The sequence below is a fragment of the Nasonia vitripennis genome, chromosome 4 (genome assembly GCF_009193385.2).
Source record: "Nasonia vitripennis strain AsymCx chromosome 4, Nvit_psr_1.1, whole genome shotgun sequence".
Taxonomy (NCBI): Eukaryota; Metazoa; Arthropoda; class Insecta; order Hymenoptera; family Pteromalidae; genus Nasonia; species Nasonia vitripennis.
The window spans coordinates 16,149,617-16,171,821 of NC_045760.1; the positions used below are offsets into that span (position 1 = coordinate 16,149,617).

General features: G+C 38.2%; 3 protein-coding genes across 11 annotated transcripts; 2 read left to right on the top strand and 1 right to left on the bottom strand.

Moving 5' to 3' along the window:
• The first annotated feature begins 214 nt into the window (after positions 1–214).
• On the top strand, positions 215–5,728 carry LOC100115331 (nucleolysin TIAR). Of its 2 annotated transcripts, none has more exons than XM_031929644.2 (4): positions 215–874; positions 990–2,000; positions 3,155–3,451; positions 3,675–5,728. In XM_031929644.2, the coding sequence occupies exons 2-4, from the start codon at positions 1,407–1,409 to the stop codon at positions 3,969–3,971; spliced, it is 1,188 nt and encodes a 395-aa protein (XP_031785504.1). In that variant the 5' UTR covers positions 215–874; positions 990–1,406; the 3' UTR covers positions 3,972–5,728. The 2 variants fall into 2 exon arrangements, with proteins under 2 accessions (XP_031785504.1, XP_031785505.1); XM_031929645.2 differs by having other exon boundaries at positions 222–878.
• A 233-nt stretch (positions 5,729–5,961) lies between these two features.
• LOC100115366 (spastin) lies at positions 5,962–17,266 on the bottom strand. Of its 8 annotated transcripts, none has more exons than XM_008207567.4 (10): positions 16,251–16,887; positions 15,816–16,047; positions 15,106–15,667; positions 14,514–14,684; positions 13,468–13,794; positions 11,620–11,996; positions 9,977–10,308; positions 9,577–9,887; positions 9,321–9,493; positions 5,962–8,784 (listed from the first exon to the last, which is right to left on the bottom strand). In XM_008207567.4, the coding sequence occupies exons 3-9, from the start codon at positions 15,629–15,631 to the stop codon at positions 9,330–9,332; spliced, it is 2,208 nt and encodes a 735-aa protein (XP_008205789.1). In that variant the 5' UTR covers positions 15,632–15,667; positions 15,816–16,047; positions 16,251–16,887; the 3' UTR covers positions 5,962–8,784; positions 9,321–9,329. The 8 variants fall into 8 exon arrangements, with proteins under 8 accessions (XP_008205789.1, XP_008205784.1, XP_032454918.1 ...); XM_008207562.4 differs by having other exon boundaries at positions 5,962–9,136; XM_032599027.1 differs by lacking the exons at positions 13,468–13,794; positions 16,251–16,887 and adding an exon at positions 16,930–17,266 and having other exon boundaries at positions 5,962–9,136.
• Positions 17,267–17,449: 183 nt separating this feature from the next.
• Positions 17,450–22,201, top strand: LOC100115405 (protein pigeon). Its single transcript, XM_003426211.5, has 11 exons — positions 17,450–17,808; positions 17,888–18,086; positions 18,432–18,568; positions 18,640–18,997; positions 19,076–19,335; positions 19,401–20,548; positions 20,627–20,965; positions 21,126–21,340; positions 21,433–21,636; positions 21,743–21,814; positions 21,901–22,201. The coding sequence occupies exons 2-11, from the start codon at positions 18,029–18,031 to the stop codon at positions 21,969–21,971; spliced, it is 2,862 nt and encodes a 953-aa protein (XP_003426259.1). The 5' UTR covers positions 17,450–17,808; positions 17,888–18,028; the 3' UTR covers positions 21,972–22,201.
• Positions 22,202–22,205: the final 4 nt, after the last annotated feature.

Consider the following 22,205-nt stretch of genomic DNA (forward strand, 5'->3'; position numbering starts at 1 on the left):
TCACCGTCATCGTTGTGTTATCGCCCCTTGGAAATTGTCGCCGACTTTACTACGCTCGCACGAATCGGACATATAAAGCTCTCCGCAGTCCGGGCGCTCTAATATAATGCGAAGAGACATAAGTCATCACCGCTAGTATATATGCACCCAGAGGGATTATATAAATGTTGAAGAAAGAGAGTCGGGGAGAAATTAAAAAGCGACAGCGCTTTCGCCGGCTGTCGGGCTGGCCGCTGCGTGCGTTTTGTCGCCCTCCGTATTAGATATTGGAGCAAAAGTACAGAGAAGAGCGAGAGAGAAAGAGAGCGTGCGGCGGATAGCCCGAGCGACGGCGACAGACACACGCACACGTAGCGCCGCCGCCGCCGCCGCCGCCGCCGCCGCCGTCGAGTGCGTGTAGGTGTAGACCACGATGTACTAGTGGAGAGCGCCTCGTCGGTGTGCGGCAGTGCGGCGAAGGGTCGGCCATTTTACGTCGCGGTAGTATGACGTAGCGGGCCTGGGTGTAACAGTGGCATCGTGGACTGGCTACCGATGGCTGTATATCTATATATACATCTCTGGTTTTCAACGGTCCGCCTGGCAAATGGTGAGAAGACAGATATATAGGCGCGCGCACGTATAGCACACATGGGCCCGCCGCAGCAGAGTATAGAGCAAGAGGGAAAATCGGCAGCAGTATAAGTAGCAGCATAGCGCTAATATAACGGCGGTGTTGTATGCGGTGGATTGGATAGCTGCGCTGGACACGCACGCGAGAGCGGAATATAGGAATAGAGCGAGACAGACGGGACAGGAGAGACGACTAGATTTGCAGCTACTCACGCAGAAACGGAGCAACGGCGCGAGGAAAAGGAGTCTATAAAACATAGAAGTAGGTAAAAGAAGTCGCGAGGACTGCGAGGAGGCCAAGTGTTGCAGCTCGTTATTTCGTTGGGCTCGATGCCGATCTTCTGTCGAGGCGGCGGCTAAAGGTGTGTGTTTTCCAGCTCCCTCCCAGGAACGCGAGAACGAGTTCGACGACTCATACCGAGCGCCCGTAGCGTGAGCCAGAGAGAGACAGACGGAGAAGCAGCAGGCGCAAGAGAGAGAGCGAGAGAGATAAAGAAAGGTGGCCGCTGCTGTGCTGCCTCGTCTCTCGCCGCGCCGGCCAGCCGCAGCAGCAAAGGGGAGCGCGCAAGCAGCAGCAGCAAGAGAGAGAGAGAGCGAGCTTGCGCGTTTTTCCTCTCTCCCTCTCTCTCCCGGAAGGAAGAGAGCAGCCAGGGCGCTCTTCCGAGGACGAGGTAAGGGTGAGAGAGCGACGTTGCGTCGAGGAAGCTCGAGGTGTGTGTGTGCGTGAATCAACGGCGACAGCAGTAGAGTACGGCAGCTGAAGTAGTGTAGCAGCAGCAGTAGTAACAGCAGCCATGAGCATGAGCGAGGAGAGCAATCCGCGTACGCTGTACGTGGGCAACCTCGACGTCAGCGTGTCCGAGGATCTGCTCTGCGCCCTCTTCTCGCAGATCGGACAGGTCAAGGGATGCAAGATAATCCGCGAGGCCGGCAACGATCCTTATGCTTTCGTCGAGTTCACGAACCACCAGTGCGCGGCTACGGCCCTCGCCGCCATGAACAAGCGCGTCTTCCTCAACAAGGAGATGAAGGTTAACTGGGCCACGAGTCCGGGCAATCAGCCCAAGCTCGACACGAGCAATCACCACCACATATTCGTGGGCGACCTGTCGCCCGAAATCGAGACGCAGACGCTTCGGGAGGCCTTCACGCCCTTCGGCGAAATCAGCAACTGCAGGATTGTGCGCGACCCCCAGACGCTCAAGAGCAAGGGTTATGCCTTCGTGTCATTCGTCAAGAAGAGCGACGCCGAGGCGGCGATCGCCGCGATGAACGGTCAGTGGCTTGGCTCGCGCAGCATCCGGACCAACTGGTCGACGAGGAAGCCTCCACCGCCGCGCTCGGACAGGCCCAGGCATGCGGCCAACAGCAAACCCAACTACGAGGAGGTACGTTGGCTGTGATCGACATCACGATGCGATCCGATCACGAGACTGAGCGACAGACAGACCCCGGCGATAAATGGGCTATTCAGCATCGACTGCTTCCCTTCGCAAACATTCCTCTTGTACGATGGGTTTGTTCGGGTTAAGCCTCACAAAAATATCCATGTTTGCAGGGCTGGTCCTACTTCAGATTGACTTTTAATTTCCCCCAAAGCCATTGAATCATTCTATCCCGCAGCATTCCATGGCTTCGGGAGTGTTATTGTATCGGTTTGAAACAGGACGTGCTCTCTTAATTTTCAACTTAGCCTAACTCTTTGCCAAATCTGACACTGAGCTTTGCTTACGCACTTTGTCTGATTTGGGCAAGCAGGTGTTTTGCTCTTTTCATACTGTTTCACGTTATTTGACTTATTTTCAACTTGAAACACCTGTTATTTTTCAAAATTATGCTTTTTTTGTTTGGTTTGTAAAAGGATATCTTTCTTATTTTTCATAATATAATTTTTGTAGCCTTGATAATTCCTTTTCGTAATCAAACAAAGAAACTAGACAGAAGACATGAAAATTGGTCCTTACAATTTTATTTAATCTTTTAGGATCTACATATGCTCAGGTGAATGAGGCTGCTGCGTATGTAACTAATGTTTTTTAATATTAGTATATTTTATATATACCTCAAACTAATTTAATTCCATTCCAAATTTTAATTTTTATACTACATTAATTTCTTTGCACAATAAAGATGTGCATACACTAGTTGCATACGTTCTTCTGTGCCTAAGCACATTCAGACCCTCTAATAAGCTATTGTTAATAATGTATAATTAATATACTTAAAAAGAAATGAACATAGATACACTTTTATTTTATAAGTGACAAATCTTTTTTCAACAATTTTAAACAAAATAGTTAAGTTTTGACGATAAAAGTTAGGTGTCATTACTTGAACAAAAAAATAATTTTTCATAACTCTTACCAAATCTGCTATTGACAAATCAAAATTATAATCTTCTACGATCTGAAGAATCTGTTTTACAATTGTTTTTATTCTTATGTGTCAAGCTAACTTGCTTAATTTTTAACTATTGTGCTTAAAATAATTTCTGCGCAATATATTCATGATAAGATATATTAAAATACCATATTTGAAACAGGTATACAACCAAAGCAGCCCAACCAATTGCACTGTCTATTGTGGTGGATTCACAAATGGCATTACAGAAGATTTGATAACAAAGACCTTCTCACCTTTTGGTACTATTCAAGATATAAGAGTATTTAAGGATAAAGGTTATGCTTTTATCAAATTTACTACAAAAGAAGCAGCAACACATGCCATAGAAAGAACGCATAATACAGAAATTAACGGCAGTGTCGTTAAATGTTTCTGGGGCAAGGAAAATGGTGATCCAAACAGTGTTGGACCTAACGCAAACCAACAAGCTCAACAGGTTAGCATTTAGGATAAATTATTTAAATAGTTTGAAACTTTTCTTAAATTCTATTATGCATTGCTAAATACTTATACTTCATTTCTATTAGTTGTTTTATATTTTTGTTTTATTAATTAATTATTAATAAACTTTAATAACCTTTTATTATTTATTTTAAAATAAAGACTTATTCACTTTAATTAGATAAGATGAAAATTAAATCATTATTGTTGATTTGTAGGCCACATCAGGAGCAGGACAATATGCTTATGGATATGGTCAACAAATGAGCTATTGGTATCCGCAGAGTTATCCTCAGATGCAGGGACAGTTTCTGCAGCCAGCTCAGTACTATGGTCAATATTATGGTCAACAGCAGGCTCAGTACATGAATAGCATGCGAATGCCAACACCAGCAGGTGGCACGTGGCAGCCAGGTCAGGGTGGTACAGCACAACCAACACCTGCTGCACCTTTACCACCAGGACAGCAGCCAATGGTAACATACACCATGCCACCACAGTATCCCACGCAATGAAAGAGGACGATCGACAATTTATAAAAAAAAAAACAAACAAAAAAACAACAGCATCAATAAGTAAAAAGGAATGACAGCTGAAAGTTCTGTACGCAACACTTGACAAGGGTTTCTCTCGAAAATAGACTACGATATATACTGGCGATCTTTGATTGTAAAATCAATTATTTGTATTAATTTTTACAATCACTACAGTATAACACACACACACACACACACACATGTACGCGTACACACATGCGCACACTTACACCTAATACACATGTAATTAATTATATTTGTACATTTTCTCGAGCAAACAAACATTCAGATTCAAAATAATACTCTTGTTGATTGAATTAGAGTGCAGTTTACATTTTTCTATAGATAAACGTTAAAAAAGCAGGTGTCAATCATCTAATTTTGCTAAAACGTAGGGGATAGAAATGCAAAGAGTAGATCGAGTTTTTGCATTTCATAAAAAAAAGAAAACTAAAAAAATTACAAGGTATATATTTTCATCTATCTTCGAGGTCCCTATAGAGCCCTGCATTCGTCATACGGCGTGTACCCAGTATGTACGCGTACGATATGACTATTGCGATTGTTGTATTTTTTAATATTGCTCCTCTTTTCTTTGTTTCCTGCTCCGCAATGTCCCTACCTATGACATCTTTTGAAATACTAATTTTTCTTAGTTCAGTCGTGTTGTCAAATAGACATTTTGTGACTTGAGTGTTTGGATAATCATGATAAAAAAATCATGATATCTATCTATGCGTAACTGTAAGGTAGAGAAGATGATAGCTAGACACAGCGCCTGTGATTTAGCTAGAACTTTTTGAAAGCACGCTGTTGAAGTACGTATGCAGGGCCCTCGTCAAGCGTAAACATTAACACTACGATGTTTACGCTTATGAACTTACCTTCGCTTTGCGACTTTATCGCCAGTGGCTGAGCGACAAATTTAACCATGAATTTTTTTATAAAATCTAACAAATGACAACAAAAAAATTAGAAAAAGTGAAATTAAAGATACCTTCTTGATAAATATAAAAATAAAAATTTATAGATCTTTTGTCGTGATTTAATAATTCCTTCGGTCCAAAATATTTGCCGGCTTCATCAGGATAAGAATAAAAGATGTTTAGCTAGTATGTATCAATTAAAATCTATTTGGTAAATATAAGAAGGAATGAGTAAAGAGAAGTTTTGTTGTATTTTGTATTTGTTTAGATCAAAGGTCTTCCGTAAAATATAAAAGAATGCTAAACATTGTACAGCAATATAAACTGTTTTTATATTTTGCTTTACAGTATGACGCCAAGTACTTAGTTTTTTTTATTTCTAAAATTCATTCTAGAGAGTTTTAATTACTTAATCAAAGAATCAAAAAAAGAAACAAAAAAGCTTGAAATTTGAATAAAGCCACTGGCGATGAAAATCTTTGTTATTCCACAAATTGGTGACAAAGCAAATGTAAAAAATAGCAAGGTTTAAAAATTCAAATTTTTATAATTTGATGAATTGTAATGCAGAGCAAGGTATGTCGAGTGAGAAAACAGGTGTATGAGGTATTTGATTATAAGAAATGAACACTGAGTAAAATATGAATCAGTAAAGTGATGGAAGTGAAGAATGTTATATACAGATTAATTTAGGTATGGTAGGGCGCAAAACCCTCAACAATGCTTAGGATAATGTTATCTTATAATAAAAAAAAAGAAAAAAACAAATTGTCCTTTAAATGAGAAAAAGGAATAAATATTTAAAATACATTTTGCTTTCTTTGTTTCTGTTTATCAAGCCTTATGAATTTTTCTAGTAAATATTTTGTAAAGTATATATCAAGTATGATTTAATTTACAGATTTTTCAGAACTTGCTAACATTTAGTGTATATTTACATCATTACCGAAAGCGTCAGGTTGCTGTAAAAATACAACAGATGATTTCTTAGATATGTTTGAGAAGGATGTGAGGTATAAAGAGAATTAAACAGTACAACTTAGTTTTTTTAGGTGTGTCTGTGTATATACAACTTATGTATCGAGCAATTGAATAATATAACTTGTTACAGTTTATACGCCTCAAGCAAATTCTCGAATAATTAGTCAATTGATAAAGAGGTTTCCAATTCCACCTTCATCGGCGAGCTTTAATTGAAGTCTTGAAAACTGTAATTATAACTATTAGCTAGATAAAATACTACAATAATACACATTTTTTTCCAGCCAACACATTCGAGAGCATTTCTACTCGGTTTCTAACAATTGCCACATGTATAACGTTGAAAGACACCTCGTTCCTCAAATTGAAACGTGAACCAATACATAATTATTTTCACTTGCATCGCACCACATAATTATACAAAATACAATTAAATCTTTCATATACATATTTTTTTCTTCATACAAATCGGATATAAACAACAGGGGTATGGGTATTCAATCGACTTTATCGTAAAGTACATTCAAAGGAAGTTCACAGATTATTTAACTGCTTCGCATAGTTAATTTTTTAATTCTCGGTTAATATTCACTGGTGATTCTTTTGCGCATTATTTCTTTTAATAATCCTTATTATTGCTATGAATTATATTTATAAAAGTAGCAAAATAATTGGATCAAGGCAGAACTGTTTTGTGATTGGAAGGCTAGACAGCACGCATGTGCGTCTCTGCGTCAGATACGTTGAATTACAAATTTATTTCAATCGATATTTTTTTTCAACGTGTATCGCGCTTATTAGAGACAATAGTTTGTTTTAATCTCTTATTTTCGTACCCTGTACGTATAAAAATTTATGTAGGCAATGACGTTACGCATTTCTTGAAAGTACATTTATATATTTTTATTCGCTCTTAGCGAAATACGTGTTACAAAACTTACAAAAGAAGAAAGCAGTCACAATGCAATTATTCGCAGCATTTAAATAAAAAAGAACTTGGAGGAAAACCCTCTAATCGCTCGATAAGAGATCATTAAAGTAATAACAAAAATTCTTCGTCAGCGAGTTCAACCGCATAACACTTTATCCATGTGTTTTGTACTTGATTTTTGTTTTACCTTTTTTATCATTTCAACCTTATTTTCAACAATTTGCAAACTTTTCTAGACAGTGTGAAAACTTTGTTTGCTCTTAACTTCGCACATACAATTTTCTGACGGATTATAACCAAATTAAGTGACCTCATGAAATTTTATATTTATCACCCTCTCTTATCACATGCGCAGAGTAGACATCACGACGCTTACTTACTACTTTGGGTACTGTAAAAACTTTTGTAAACTAAGATACAAGGTAAAGATAGTTCCTTGTACTTATGAACAACAAGAGCATGCGATTCATTATCCCTTTAAAACAGTACCCGTTTTACAATTATGTTATTTCTTAAGAAAAAAAAGATTATGGCAACTTGAAATATGCACCGCTATTTGGCAAAAACTTATATTCGCAATCTAATAAAGTCTGAACTTTAACTGTACAAATAAATAAATACCAACAATATAACATACTTGTTCAATACCTTTAACTAATTATTTTGGAATGCAGGATTCAAAATATTTCAAGTGTATATTCAAATATAGACATTATTTCTTTCATTGAAATAACATGATTTCTTATTTGTGCTATAATTTTTATTTAATATAATCTATATTGAATGTATTAAAAAAATATTCTCCATGTGATTATTAATTAGTGCTCAGTATTTGAATTAATATCAATACTAGAGTTTAGAACATTTAATTAACTATATTTACTTATATTCAGTAAACCTCCACAAGTACAAAAAAACATAGAGATACCTCCAATGCAACTTTAATGTTATTTGAATCCAACATTTATTATAAATAATTTTACAATACAACATATTTAGATAGTTATAGCACAAGTAAGAAATTTTTCCCAACACACGCATGAAATCGGTCCTCTTTCATGCTTGAAAGTGGGAGAGAAAATTGAACATTTTGAGCTTATTTTTCAAAGTGTTAAGAAACATTTCTCAATTGTTAACAGGTGAGAAGTGAATATTTTTTCCCTAGGGGAGAAATGGATCCATTTCTCACATGTTTAGAGGTGAGAAATGAGTTATTTCTTCCCTAGGTGAGAAATGGGTCCATTTCTCACCTGTTTAGAGGTGAGAAATGGATCCACTTTTTACTTCAAAATTTCATTTTTATTTTCCATTTTTATGTATATTGTACACGACTCAAAATGTACAATTACCTCTCCCATTATCAGGAACGAAAAAGGACCGTTTATGCGCTCGTTGGAAAAAATAAGATGTGGAACATGTGGGAAGAAAAGCTATTTCAAACTCGGGTGAGGTGTCTTCAGCACTCGTCTCCGTTTCAGGCACCTTAGACGCCCTTTACTCCAATTCGTGCTGAACACCTCACCCTCGCTAAAAATAGCTTATTTTCTCCCCTTGTTGCACAATGTACTAATTTGTTCAGATGATGCCAATGAAGGAAAAATGACAATTTCATTCACTAATAAACAATAAATATCCCAAGACTAGTTATTGTTATAAGAATGATAAAAAATATACCTTTTGGACAGATGTATTTGTATTAAGTACACACTTCTATCAACTGCGATGAATTTTTATAGCATTTAAAACTTTTGCACTGGTATTCGGTCATTCGTCATCGCATTTGATTATCAGAACGATTTATATAAGTATATAGAATAAAAAATACCTTGCAAGTTATAGCGTCCTATTCTGTTTTTTTTTTGTATTTCGTATGATAATAAATCATTCATCGCGACATATCTCAATCGTTTCGTTGTTTTGTAGAACCATGCATCAAATCTGATAAGCCAAGTATCTGTAACCGCGAGTAAAATAATTTACGGGTTTTCATTTTTTTTCTCGTGCGTTGCCTTGCGAAAAATCACATAAACTTCACTACAAGTCCTAAGTAAAAGGCTTTCCTGACGGTCTACCGAAAACATTTGCTACATTTCGAACGAGTATTTTGCATTTTCCTTTACGATTTATTTATTATCTGAAATGGACGTGCAAGGTTGCATTTGTAAATCTTGACTTGTGTTGATTCATTTAGAGTACTCGTAGTCTCCAAGATCAAAAATTGTTTTTTCTTTATTTTTTTTTACAATGAAGTTTATCTTTTATCGATTTCTAAACGTGTTACTGCTTGCGCGTGGTTTTATTTACCTCTGTAAGTTCGAAAAATATGAAAGCATGAGATACCATTACGATTTTAAAATATTTCTGGGTATCCCAATCAGCAGCAATACGATTTAAGACAATCGGTTTAAGTTTTTACGTTTAAAAAATTGTGCACGCTACCGGCGAAACCGACTTGCGCGAAAACTAACCCGACGTTATCCTTATACTTACGTTTTTTGATCAGAGGCTCACGTCACCGTATTCGAGACTCCATTTTTCATAGGCTGCCAAGCTTCCCGGCGAAACCGACTTGCGAATTTTCTTCAACGAGTCGATAAAATCTTGCTGCGTTATATTGCGTACCGCGCTTAAGGACATATCTTTAACTTGCTCCACATTGAGCTCTGAAAGAAGCGTACCAGATCATCAAACTCAGCTCTCACATCAAGACCCTTCAAGTCTTATCAAAATGTTATAAACAAATTACCTCTAATAGGACCAAGCGCGGCATCTTTTGCTAGGCCCGTTAAATCACTGCCGGAATAGCCCTCCGTCAGCATCGACATCTGATTCAACTCTTCTTCAGTGAGTGGATCGTTGTGCTTAGCTAACAATCGTTTTAACAAAATGATTCTCGTCTGATAGTCAGGCAATGTAACGTAGACTCTCTTGGAGAACCGCCTGAGGGCGGCTTCGTCGAGCTCCTGCGGTCGGTTGGTCGCGGCCATGACGAGTATCCTCTCTTCAGGACTACAAGGAAGACCATCGAACTCCACTAGAAATTCCGTTTTCAGACGTCTGGAATGAAAAGCAACTCATATACATGTATAGAATCGTATAGCAAATTCAGAAAAGAACCGATGTAAAGTTTAGTTCTGGTATCATACCTCGAAGCCTCGTGCTCGTTGTCTTTGCGTTCGCTAAGCAGCGAGTCTACCTCATCGATGAAGATGACAGACGGTTGCAATTCACGAGCGATTGCAAAAAGTGCGCGTACGAGCTTTTCACCATCTCCAACGTATTTGGAAGTCAAGCTGGCCGCTGAGATCGAGAAAAAGGTAGCGTTGCACTGAGTGGCAACGGCACGAGCCAGTAGGGTCTTGCCGTTACCCGGAGGACCAAAAAGCAGAAGACCACGCGCTGGGGTGCGAAGACCGGTGAACAACTCTGGACGAAGAGATGGTAGTATTACCATTTCCTGCAAGGCCTGCTTGGCAGTCTGTGTGGAATGATTTAAACGTTTTTTATTATTATTTATTAAAATGCACCCTTAAAGCTTGATATGAAGAGCTCAGAAACTGGATCAGCAATAATCGAAAAAGTCAGATACAGCAAGACTGATGTAGAAAAGAGAACTTATTGGAAAAACGAATTGCCTGTCAAGCGCAAAGGCTTGAATACATGTTTATACCGGACACGTGTCCCACATTTTTCTAACTGTACATTATACACTAAGGCAAAAATAGACGCATTTTAAACTTTTACGAAGGCAATACGTTATCGATTTTTTTTTATAATTATCACGCGATGTGAATAGATTTTTTGACATACTGTGTGCGAAATTTGATTTCTCAGTAGTGTTTAGCGTGTGCGAAATACCGGATTTTCAAACTCGAATGAAGACGTGTGCTAAATTTTTATTTTTTGCACGCTGTACTGATAAAGGTTTTGAGTGAAATTTCATAATTTTCTAATTTAAATTTTTGTTGTAATTTTACGGTAACGTTGCATACTAGTCATATACTATCCGACGGCAAACGGATTTTTCTTCAAAATTTCGGTTTACAATTGACGAAAATGTTTCTTTTCAATTTCACGATTGCTTAGTAACTTTTAATATGAATCAAAACAAATAAGTTAAGTATTATTTATTTCAGCAGATTTTCTTGATTGCAATAATAGTTTTTTTTAGGAATAACATAAATACGTTAATTCTATCATATAAAGTTTATGTAAGTAAAATGTTAATTAATTTATATAGCTTAATGGAAGAATATTTTTGGTATAATTTTGAATACTCAGTAATCATATGTAAAATTACCATATGTGTATAATGCTGTGTATGAATACCGAAAGTTCATTTTCGAAAAAATCAGCTTTACCCGGTGTGTGTGTGTGTGCGCGTATATATATATATATATATATGAATATATATATATATATATATATATATATATATATATTCATCTTCATATGCATATTGCACATGTGTTTTTTTATATATTAAATATATTTATCAAATTAAAAACAAATGATATCCTCTTATAATTTATTGTCTTTTCATTTTGTATGCTATTTTATTTTTTATTTATTTGTTTAATTAGTCTGACATTTGTAATCAAATTTCGCAAACTATGTGCCAAAAAATAGTATGTGTGACTCATGCGCTTAGGTAATTTTCAACTCGTGTAACTCGAAAATCGCCTATTTCGCGCACTTGTCGCACAATGTATTATTTTCATCGATATCTGCGAAGATTTCGTCATAGAGCAAACCTTATTTACAAAAGGAAAAATAGAATTGAACCCACCTCTTGTCCAGCGATGTCATCCCAAAGAACGGGCGCCCCGCCCTCGAGTATCTCGTCTAGAATGACCTGCGCGAGTTTCGGCTCGACCCCTTTCATCTGGGGCAGCTTCCTCACGGGCGTGCCCTTATTACTGTTAGCCGCACTGCCGACACCGACGTTATTCGGTGTGGTTGGCCGCCTCCGGAGGGGCGACTCGCTGCCGGGCACCGATAGCTGCCGCTTGACCGAGGGCGGCGTTAGCGAGGGTTTAATTAGCGAAGGCCGATGGCAGGGCAGCACCGCCGGCGAACGACCCATGCTTCGAGGTAGTGTCTGGCTCTTGTTCATCGCGCTCCCCGGCATTCGTTTGCCCAATACAGGAAATTTGCGGCCCGAGGCTGAAACCAAACAAACGGAAGCAAAGCTGTTAATTTTTCCTGTGGATGAGGTTGCTAAGAGTGGAAGGTATAATTGCACTAAAGAATTTTCGCGGAAACGGGTCGAACATATCGAGTTTTATTGAACTGCTACCGTTATATTAATGCCTTTTTAGAAAAGTAAAAGATATGCTGTTTGGCTATCTAATGTTACTTAGTGATTTTTTTTTAATTTTTAGTAAAAAATACATGTGTTAATGCAGTTAGTGAAATTTTCCAGATATTTCCATTCACAGATCGATCGTATTGATTAATCTGCAATATATATTGAATTTAAATTCGATTCGAAATACTCATTCAGTATTTAGCAGTTTGGATTAAGTTTGCCGCATTGGATGCAATAGGCTTGGGTGTGTATATATAGGATGTGAACAATGGCAGCACGACGACTGGAGAAAATCGAAACCGAAGCAGTCGTCAACCTTTGATACGAAAATCCATAGTTATAACCGACTGCTTTTGTTCCCCAGCTGCATTGTTCCGCGCTAAAATCTTGAAATTCATGTTTCAATCAACTAGTGTGCTATTAAAGTGAAATGTCTGAAATTGAAAAAAGAAACGTCTTGATGCTTTATCAAAAGATTTTTTAATTTATTTAGCCCGATTCTTCGGGTTCAAAACCGCCAAATTGTACACAAATTTAATCAAATTCAGATATAGTCGTGTCCCCATTTTTACGCCACGATTCCCCAAAGCGTGAAAGATTACGGCAGCGGTTTTATGCTCGAACGTTTAATGTCAAATGTGACTTCTTACTTCGAGCATGAACGTTTCGCACATACATACTCGTGCACACACAAGCGAACACACAGCATAGCATCGACATGCGCGTCTATATATATATATATATATATATATATATATATATATATATATATATATATATATAAATTTAAAATACCGAGGGGATTAGTACGAAATGTCAAGTGTAGGTTTATTGCAATAAGCAGTGAAATTTTTACATGCGAGAAGTTTTGTAGCACACATCCAAAGGAAGTAACATTCCCCTCTGTATATCTAGTAGAGATTGCCGAATTGGAACATTATGCTTATTTTTAAACGTGACCGAAGCATTGATTTTATAACTGCAGGAATGTTCTCGTCCAAATTTGCTAAACCTTTACATAATAAATGTATACTTTTTACGCAAACTTTACTACCAAGTAAGAAATTCCAACAATAAAGTTACTTAAGTGAAAATATAAAAAAGATATAGCACAAAAACGTATCAACATTAAATGCAAGAATCACCCACAAAAGTGCTGTTTGTTGACAATCAAACAATAATATACAACAACGAACAGTAAAAAGCTTGAGAAAAAGTGAGAAACAGCTGAAAGTCTATGTTAAATGTTGTTCTTAATAATCAGCAGAAAGAATACAAAATAAAATGAGAAAAAATAAATAAAAATAAAAGAAAACCATACAGTACCTTCAGAGGCGCGAGCAATGTTAGTTTTAGCAGTACGCGTATACTGTAGAGCGGGCCTGGAAAGCTGCTTATACGTACTCTGTACGGTGTTCAATGTTTGTGCATTGTTTTTTTGTTTCTGACTGTTATTCGCGTCCGAGAGAGTCTGAGCGTTCGTCATTAGGGTATGCGCATTATTGCGATGATGCCTCAGGCTCTTGATGTCCGCTTTGTCGCGCTGCTGCTGCTGCAGCGTTCGCTCCGCGTTGGCATCGCTCTGTCTCAGAGGTACGACGAGCGGCTTTTCATCGTCCGTGATTTCCAGATTTTCCAGCTCACACACACTTGCTACAAAATAAATTGGAAAAAAACATTCCTGCCATGCCCGCGACAAAGGCTAATAATCAAAGGCTCATAATCGAACCTGGTGGGCAGAGTGACTGTTGTGTTTCAAAAATTTTTTTGAACTTAAAAAGTTATTATATATGAAGAAAAAGCATAAACTTGGAGATAAGTGAAATTTGTTCAATGGTTTGTGGCCACCATGTTAATTAGGCACTCTTTCAAAATAATGTAACAAAGAATGTTTTTTTTATTCGAATCGCAGTAAGAATAGAATTTGCAATGCACGAAAATGCTGTTTTATTGAGATTTGCTTTGATATTTAAACAAAAAATTTTTTTAATGAAGAATGATAAACATTGAGATGTCATATAGTTAAAAGATTAAAAATGAAGTCAGTTTGAAATTTTAAGAAAATACTGACACGTTGCATGCGTATCAACATCGATTCACGCATTATCAACAAAACAATTATCTAAACATCAATTAATCTTTATAAATTCCTGAGATCCATACTAATATTTGCATTTGAGTTACTCAAAGCATGCATATTATGTCAATAAAGTGTCTACTGTACTGCAGTCTATAGACTGACTAGTTACCATTATATCTATATGGGTAATGAAATTTCAAATTACAGGACAGCAAATCTAGAGTACAGCTCTCAGGTAATTTTGTACCATCTCGGTACCAAAATACAAGCAAACGGTAAATGTTTAACTTACCAAGGAAATCAAGCCTGTCCTTGGCCATTGCCAAATTGGTCTTCATTTTATCGTTGAGTCTTTGTGCTCTTTCCCAAACTTCGCCGCGACCGCCGTTGCATTCTACCGCTATGCCTTTCTCCAGTTCGTCGATTCCTTTCTTGTATAGTTCAATTGCCATTTCCTTATGTCCTAAAAGCACAAGAAAAAATCCTTAAAAGTCTTTGTTTTCGAAAGTTTTCATCAACACTCTGCAAAGGAGAGACAGCTTTATTTTAGTACCAAATAAGGAGCATGTACTTGGTGGCCTTGTCCAACTGACTTGATGTTTACCATAAAAGAATTTTTTGTTATGTCATACATTATCTTAAGTATTCTTTTTACACTTTTAAAAAATATAAGCGATATAAATTACATAAATTTATTATAAAATGAAAAATCACAGAATTTAAGTGTATTAAATTTTACCTAAAAATTTCAGGTCAGTAACTTATACTCAGATATTGGTATACAAGCCACTGAATGCAAGATAAGATTAAAAGGCGTGATTCTAATCTTTATTAACAGACATTTTTCTTATAGTAAATCATGCATGAATATTTAGAAAACCTACCTTCATTTTCCTCATCAATCTTCAATGCTTTGCTAATGTATTCAAAGGCTCTGCGATGATGATGCTTTTGTTTTGCTAATAAGGGATCTCCAGGGCCAGGACCTGGTGGTCTTCTTGTATTGTGTGACATTTCTTCAATGTCACTTTTATGCCCGTTAGTAACAGCTTCACGATCAACTACAATTTCTAGCCGGCAAGTATTTCTACTGGAATGCTTTCTGTATATCAAATGCGACGTTGAAGCATAAATATACTTGAAAATCACGTACAACTGATAAATAACGGTTCTAAGTATGTTGAACAAAAGTATCAATGGAAAGGAAACAATATAAAGATTCCTCTTATGCACAGAGGGTTGATGGCCTTCTACAGATCTGTGATGATGATGATGGTGGTGGTGGTGGCCATAACTAACACTGGTCACTGTCTTGTCACTGTTTTCAGATTTGGTTACACGCAACTTTTTAGGGGATCTACTACCCTTACGTGAGGAACGTCCACTGCCACCGCCATCGCTGTAAGACATCTCCCAAGACTGCTTTAGTCTTCGCTGTAGCTGCGGCTAGAAAAACATAATGTGTCAAACGATTGATTAACATTCTCACATTAATCTTGACAAAATGTCATCTTTTTATAAGCAATAAAATAAATATTAAAAATCCTGAGCCACAAAAATAAAATGAAGACTGCCAGAAGAGATTGTTGTTTACCGTGAGCTGCTGCTTCTGGCAGGACGATCTCCTCGGCGATACTGAGCGCGGACGGTGCGACGGCTGAACCGAACCGCTCCGACATCCCCGACGTGAGCGCAGACCAGGCTGGATATCGGCAAGCTTGAGTCCCGTCGACGACGAGGACGCCGAGCTGCTTCTCCTTAGCGGCTGGATCTTCCTAGATCCTCCACACGGACTCGTAAGGATTCACCTCCCATTCCTTGGCTAACTATTAACAGACAGAGGACAGGCGTTGATGTAACTCACGAGTATACCTATTAACAGTATACGAATGTAAGCAATGCAAAAGGGAAGGCTAAACTAGTCGATCACTACACACTACTCGCGCTGCTCTTGTTATGTCGATCAGAGATGCCAAAGGATAAAAATATACGCATACAGGAAGCATATAAGCGAGCTCAATACACATACCTGAGCTAGCAAACGAGCTGCCAGAGGAGCTTCGCTCGCGACGATCGAATTTCGATATTCGCCGAGCCTATACAGAATGCGTATACACACTGAACAACGAGTTAGAGCAGTAGGCTATTCCTCGTGCAATTATGCCTCTCTCGGCTTCTCTCTTTCTCACCCGGTACGTCTACTATATACACTGTCCACCATCTCTCTCCCTCGGATCGTTAACCGCGCGCGCGAAGCGAACACTATCCTCTCACGGCTGTCTGCTGCTGTTGTCAGCCTATTATTGTGTTCGTCTGCAGTAGACTGTATACTTATAGACTAGACGCGTGATGTGAAAGAAAACACCTTCAGAGAAAGGGCTGATAGAGCGCGCACTTTGCACTGGTCAAGTATACTTATATAGTTGCGCACACCCCCGTCTTAAGTCAATCTGGTGCGATGTCTCGACTCTCGAGTGTGCGATGCAGTGTGCGTATACGTTGTAAGTGTAAGTAGATATTGTATGAGAGGGTCGAGTCGACTACCCTCGCGAATGGAGACTGGAGAGTGGAGACAGCGCAGTAGTAGAGAGGGAGAGTGATGTATATAGGCAATTCGAACTTGCGAAGGCGCGCGAGTCAGATGCGCAGATCGTCGAAAAAGAGTACCTATATACACACACACATGCACACAACATAAGTATACGTACCCTACAACCACCGGACAGCTATACCACACATATACGTATGTATACACAGGCACTTTCACACGATTTTTCGATCGGCGTTTGCGACACTTTGAGCTCGAAAAGGAGTCGACGTTGTTGCGAGAGCGAACGTTGTGCCGCTGCGATGATTCGATTCTCTCTACGCGCGCTTGACCGTTTTTTCACGATCCTTGTAGGCTGCAGTTCTGTATACTTGTATAATGCAGTACATGTATAGGTATACCTATAGTGTACTTATTCTTTTTTCTCCTCAGGGACGACGGGTTTGAGCGCGCGCGATACGAGAATCCGCAGCCGCGCGACGACTGAAAGAAAAACGGACACAGCGCAGCGGGGAGAGGGTCTGCGCGAGTAATCTTGAGATGGTGATGGTTGAGGTATCTAGATGCTGCGGATGGTGTCAGTTGGGAAGTTCAGGATATGCGAGAATGAGCACGTAGATGAGAGATGAAAAGATGGTTTTTGAATTTTCATCTGAGTTTCTTAACAAGTGTTTGTGCAGCTAGGTCGTAAAAAAGGAGCGACTCCTTGCGGTCAATTAGTAAGTTATAATTATGTGTAAACCTCGCCCCTCGGTAGGTATGCATTATTAAACAGATGTAATGATTGTTTGATGAGCGAAGATGAGCTTCGTAATTGTTATTCAAATTTAGCCTACAGCATTTGTCAATCGATTTTGTATAGAAAAACATTAGGATCTGAACACGTAACGTTTTCTTACGTACTTCTCAGTAAACAAAGTTGTTTCGAAAGACAATAATAATTCCCTAATATAGGTTAAATTCGTTAATTTTTGCACATTTAAATGAACAAAAGTTTATATCTTTCTGGAGATGTATATGAGTTATATTGTGAAGTTAAGTAAGTGCATATTCATTCAAGTTTTGTTAAGATTGTATAATGAAATAATTATAATATCTCATTGTTGACGCATGCGCAGCTCAATTGGCTCCAGTGCGCGCGCGGCGAAACTGAATAAAATGAACGTACAGACTATACAGTATACACACTACTTACAGTACGTGTATAGTGTGGGCGCAGCTGACGATATGAAGGCGTAGTGGCAGACGACGCAGGGAGAATGGAGGAAAATCTTGCTGCCAAGTTATGTTTACTCTTGGGTGATCGGGCCAGCGAAGGTGGGCAAACTTTCGTCTTTAAACTTACACACGAGATAATTAAAAAAATCTTGATAGGTAGTTGTACGATTAGATTGACGGAATGCGATACAGCGCTTATTGACGTCCGTATGTTGCGCGTTTATCGATTAGTATTTGACAGTTCAGAACCGTTGTTGTTTGTTATCCTTGCTGTCTTTTTTTTACACGCTTCATCATCGCAAAAATGGGAATATTGTGCAGAACATAACAATGATACCACAACTTTTGACGAATTAACGTTTTGCTGTGCTAAGCAAGTGTCATTTGAGGATTGCTTTATTTTGACTGATATATTTGTATAACGATGATATTATTTTTCTTTAGCTGTACAATGGAAACTTCTTGGTCAAGAGAAAGATGGATCTTTGTTGCTCGGATGGGTAGAAAATGTATCTTCCAAGGGACATGATAATTCATATTCTGTCATTGGTCGTTATGATCGACTTAAAGGAGATTTGCAGGTGTGTGTACTATTTAGTTCAGTACTTACTTATCATAATTAAAGTATTTAATGAACGCTATACTTTTACAGGTCTTACATAGATTTTCAAAAGTACTTAATCTCATTCAAGCTACGGTAAACCAATGCCATTCTTTACTGGGATATGTTACAAAGCAAAAATTTTATTTGAATTTGGATGAAAGCAACAAAAATGTATCCATTGATTGTGAGAAATCAACAAAAGATGACGACAATGAAATGCTACATCAACAATTTTCAAATCAAGAGCTTGAGTATTATCAAGCTTATATCATTGAATTCAAGACTGAAGAAGCAAAGATACATGCTTTAGAAAGTCACAAATTAAAACAAGTTAGAATACAGTTTTTGTACAAAGAGCGATCTTCAAAATCTTTAGACAAACTTTTAGTTCTAGTGCATCAAGAATGTAAATGAATCTTTTTTAAAAATTTTGAAACTTTTAAAGGAAGTTTTTTTCAGATTTTCAATGTCTTTTATTTTACAGATGTACAAATGCACACAATTTTGTATGATACTAATTCAGATATTGATACGATAAAAGGAATTAAATCTGAAATTCTAGTAAAAAGTTTTATATGGGCTCAGTGGGATGCCACAAATCAAGTACTCTATCATATACATCATAAGAAAGCACAAACCAGTGTATTCACCGATGATGCTATTGAAAAACCACATAAACCACCTTGTGCAACACCTACTTTAAGTGGGTTGCAATTCCACGATGATCTCCCTCATGAAACTGTGGTATGTGTGAAATTGTTAAAAAGACATGGTATACAAAATATTTACCAATAATTTTTTTTTTTTAGCTAAACATTCCATTAAATTTGCCTCAGTCTCCAAGTTCTGACAATTGTGGCACTTATGAGGATGATGTGATACCATTAAGAATCCATGACTGTTCTCTAGATCTCATAGTAATTTCAGATTATAAGGGTGCTGTTTGTGTTTGCCATCATTACTTATATCGACCAGTGCAGCCACCGCAGCATGTACTGGATTCAGCTCTCAGTGATTCAAACACTGTACACTTTGCTTACTCTGTAACAGTACTTCATCATAGCTGTGTTATACATTGTGTAGTACCTGGTATACCTTGGACTCGTGCCAAACTCATGAGACCAACATTTGCTCTGTATGGAGATAGTCACATGGTTGTGTTTGTTCGAGATTTTTTTACCCACTTATTGGAAATTGGACTCCACCACCAACCTTGCTGCCACATTCTAAGCGGGCCGCTTACAAACGTTCCTTTACACTCTTCCTACCTCGTACCTCTACTTAATTTAAATTACTCCAGTGATGCAAAAACCAAATACTCAGTGAATGCTGAAGCTAAAATTAGTTTAAATAGCAACAGTACTAATATTCTGACAATAGATTTGCCAACTTTAGATCTAGTTACTCTAACAGTGCCCACGACCTTTCTCGTTGACGTCTTTAAGAAGGAAACCTCGACAGAAGTTCGTCTGGGCATCCTACACTATTTCTTGTGTCATAAGAATGACTTGGAGATAGTTGCCGAGCTTATATCATCTGTTGCCGAGAAACCTCGATCACTCGACATTGTAAAGATAATGCAAGAGTTTCTGATCGGTGGTTCGAACTCGTTAGTGCAAAAGAACTTGCTCTCAGATGCTGTACCACTGCTGGCTTTGGTACCCGTCACCACGATGGAAGAAGGCTCTGGTTTCGAAGCCAAAATTAACGACTTCAACGTAACTCTAAGTCACGAGAAGCTCTGGAATACATCGGTGATGTTGCTGTCTCCACAGCAGAGACTCGTGCCATACCGAAGCGACTTGTGGACAAGACTTTGGGATCTTTTAAGCAAAAGAAGCGACGAGCTGCCCAGATTCAAACCTAGTCATATTGCTGAAAAGCTGCTAGTTTCCTTAGCTTGTTATCAGCCCGAAGCGCTGTCCCGATGTAGTACACCGATGTCACCAAGTGGAGGGTATTTTTACAATCTCCAATGTTCTATAATTGATCTATTTATTTAAAATATCATTTATATATTGAAAAATTTGTGCAGTTTCTCTGTTACTACAGCAACTTTAGGCGAGCTGATGAGTAGCCGTTACAAGTACAGCGATGGTCTCCCTTTTATCGAGACAGAGAGTTGCACTGCTTCCAAACAAGAGCACATCGTATCGGTGAACTTGCGTGAGTTATCGTTGCATCTACTCAAGTACGGTACTCAAAATGCTCTAGGAAGAACCGTCAGGGGATCCTGTACGCCGTTACAGGTGCATGCCCTCTCGACAAGACACGTAGCCTCACAGCTTGAGACCTCGAGGTTGCTGTGTCAAATGCTGTGCAAGGCAGCTAACGTCGATGCAAGAGTCGAGCCAGAGCGAGGCTTCTGTCTAATGTAAGTTGTCTCGTTTTCAAACGTTGGCGATTAATCATACTAGTTGAAAGCTTTTATCATTTCGATTTTATGCATGCTAAATGTGATGAAGAAATGAGACCGTAATTTCTTAGCATTGTGATGTCACTTCACACATCCCATAAATACTTAATTGTTGCAGAGATCAATTAGAGGATTCAAGGCGGTGGCTGTTGTTTACTCTCTTAGAAAGATATCGTTATGCGACTGAAAGTATTGCATTCCCTGTTCCTCAAGGCTTCATGTCATTTTTTACTTACTTAGGATACCGAACCCTAAAATATTCAAAGTTCTTACAGTATGTACGGCATTCCGTTTTTGAATTGCAAGTTGACGTTGCTAAAATTATTATGGCTGGTTAGTGCGTCAACGATGTTTCTTCGATATAAATATAAATGTACTTTGTTTTTGATGAATGAATAATACTGATTATTTCTCTGACATTCAAGATATTGGTGACACAAAGGAGAGCGTCTTTCGCAAGTTGGAACTACTGTCGTTGTTACCCAGGACTCGAGCAAAGCGTCTACTCAATCAGTGGTTGCACCCAATGAGCTTCATGCTGAGAGCCAGGGAGCACGCAGCTAACATTCTATCTGGCGAGCTATGTCAGTCTCGCAACAGGCTTCCTCAGCATCGACATCATCATAACGGTAGGATAGACTTGGAAGTTTTTATTTATTTTTATGCCGCATGTGCATAGGGAAATCCTTGCCGGAAGATAAAATGTTCATATTTTGTTTTATTTCAAAACAACAGGCATATCAGCGTTTCCTTCTACGGACCGACTTTCTCCGCTCGATACATTTCTTGATTTACTCACGGCCAAAGGTAAGGATTCAATTAAAATGTCAATTTTATGACATGCTTAACTTATGTCCCCTGCTAAACATCTTGCTTTTTGGTTGCATTTCCAGCCAGTCTTACAGAATTGGATTTTGGACTACTTATTGAGGCCACAGTTACGTCAACTGAAGATTTTCTGTAAGGTGATAAAAATTTGGTGATAAATTCTGTAAATGATTTTACGATTTACTGCAGAAGTATTCCTATTGTTTTCTTTTTGTTAATTTTATGTATATTATTGTTGACTGTACACGAACGAAAACGTTTATATTACGTTTAAAATATTTTCGTGTATCACCTAAATACTTACGATTATTTTTGTTGACTATTTATTATTGAATTTTGAACAATAAATTTACAAATCAAGACAAATGTA

Excerpts from the sequence above, each read along its gene's own strand:
- LOC100115331 (XM_031929644.2), top strand. The coding sequence starts at position 1,407 with ATGAGCATGAGCGAGGAGAGCAATCCGCGTACGCTGTACGTGGGCAAC. Across the intron at positions 2,001-3,154 it reads GCAAACCCAACTACGAGGAG|GTATACAACCAAAGCAGCCC; the intron begins GTACGTTGGCTG and ends TATTTGAAACAG. Across the intron at positions 3,452-3,674 it reads CAAACCAACAAGCTCAACAG|GCCACATCAGGAGCAGGACA; the intron begins GTTAGCATTTAG and ends GTTGATTTGTAG.
- LOC100115366 (XM_001600059.6), bottom strand. The coding sequence starts at position 15,631 with ATGTCTTACAGCGATGGCGGTGGCAGTGGACGTTCCTCACGTAAGGGT. Across the intron at positions 13,795-14,513 it reads GGACAGGCTTGATTTCCTTG|CAAGTGTGTGTGAGCTGGAA; the intron begins GTAAGTTAAACA and ends TTTATTTTGTAG. Across the intron at positions 10,309-11,619 it reads ATGACATCGCTGGACAAGAG|ACTGCCAAGCAGGCCTTGCA; the intron begins GTGGGTTCAATT and ends CATTCCACACAG.
- LOC100115405 (XM_003426211.5), top strand. The coding sequence starts at position 18,029 with ATGGAGGAAAATCTTGCTGCCAAGTTATGTTTACTCTTGGGTGATCGG. Across the intron at positions 18,998-19,075 it reads AGTTCTAGTGCATCAAGAAT|ATGTACAAATGCACACAATT; the intron begins GTAAATGAATCT and ends TTTATTTTACAG. Across the intron at positions 21,637-21,742 it reads GCATCGACATCATCATAACG|GCATATCAGCGTTTCCTTCT; the intron begins GTAGGATAGACT and ends TCAAAACAACAG.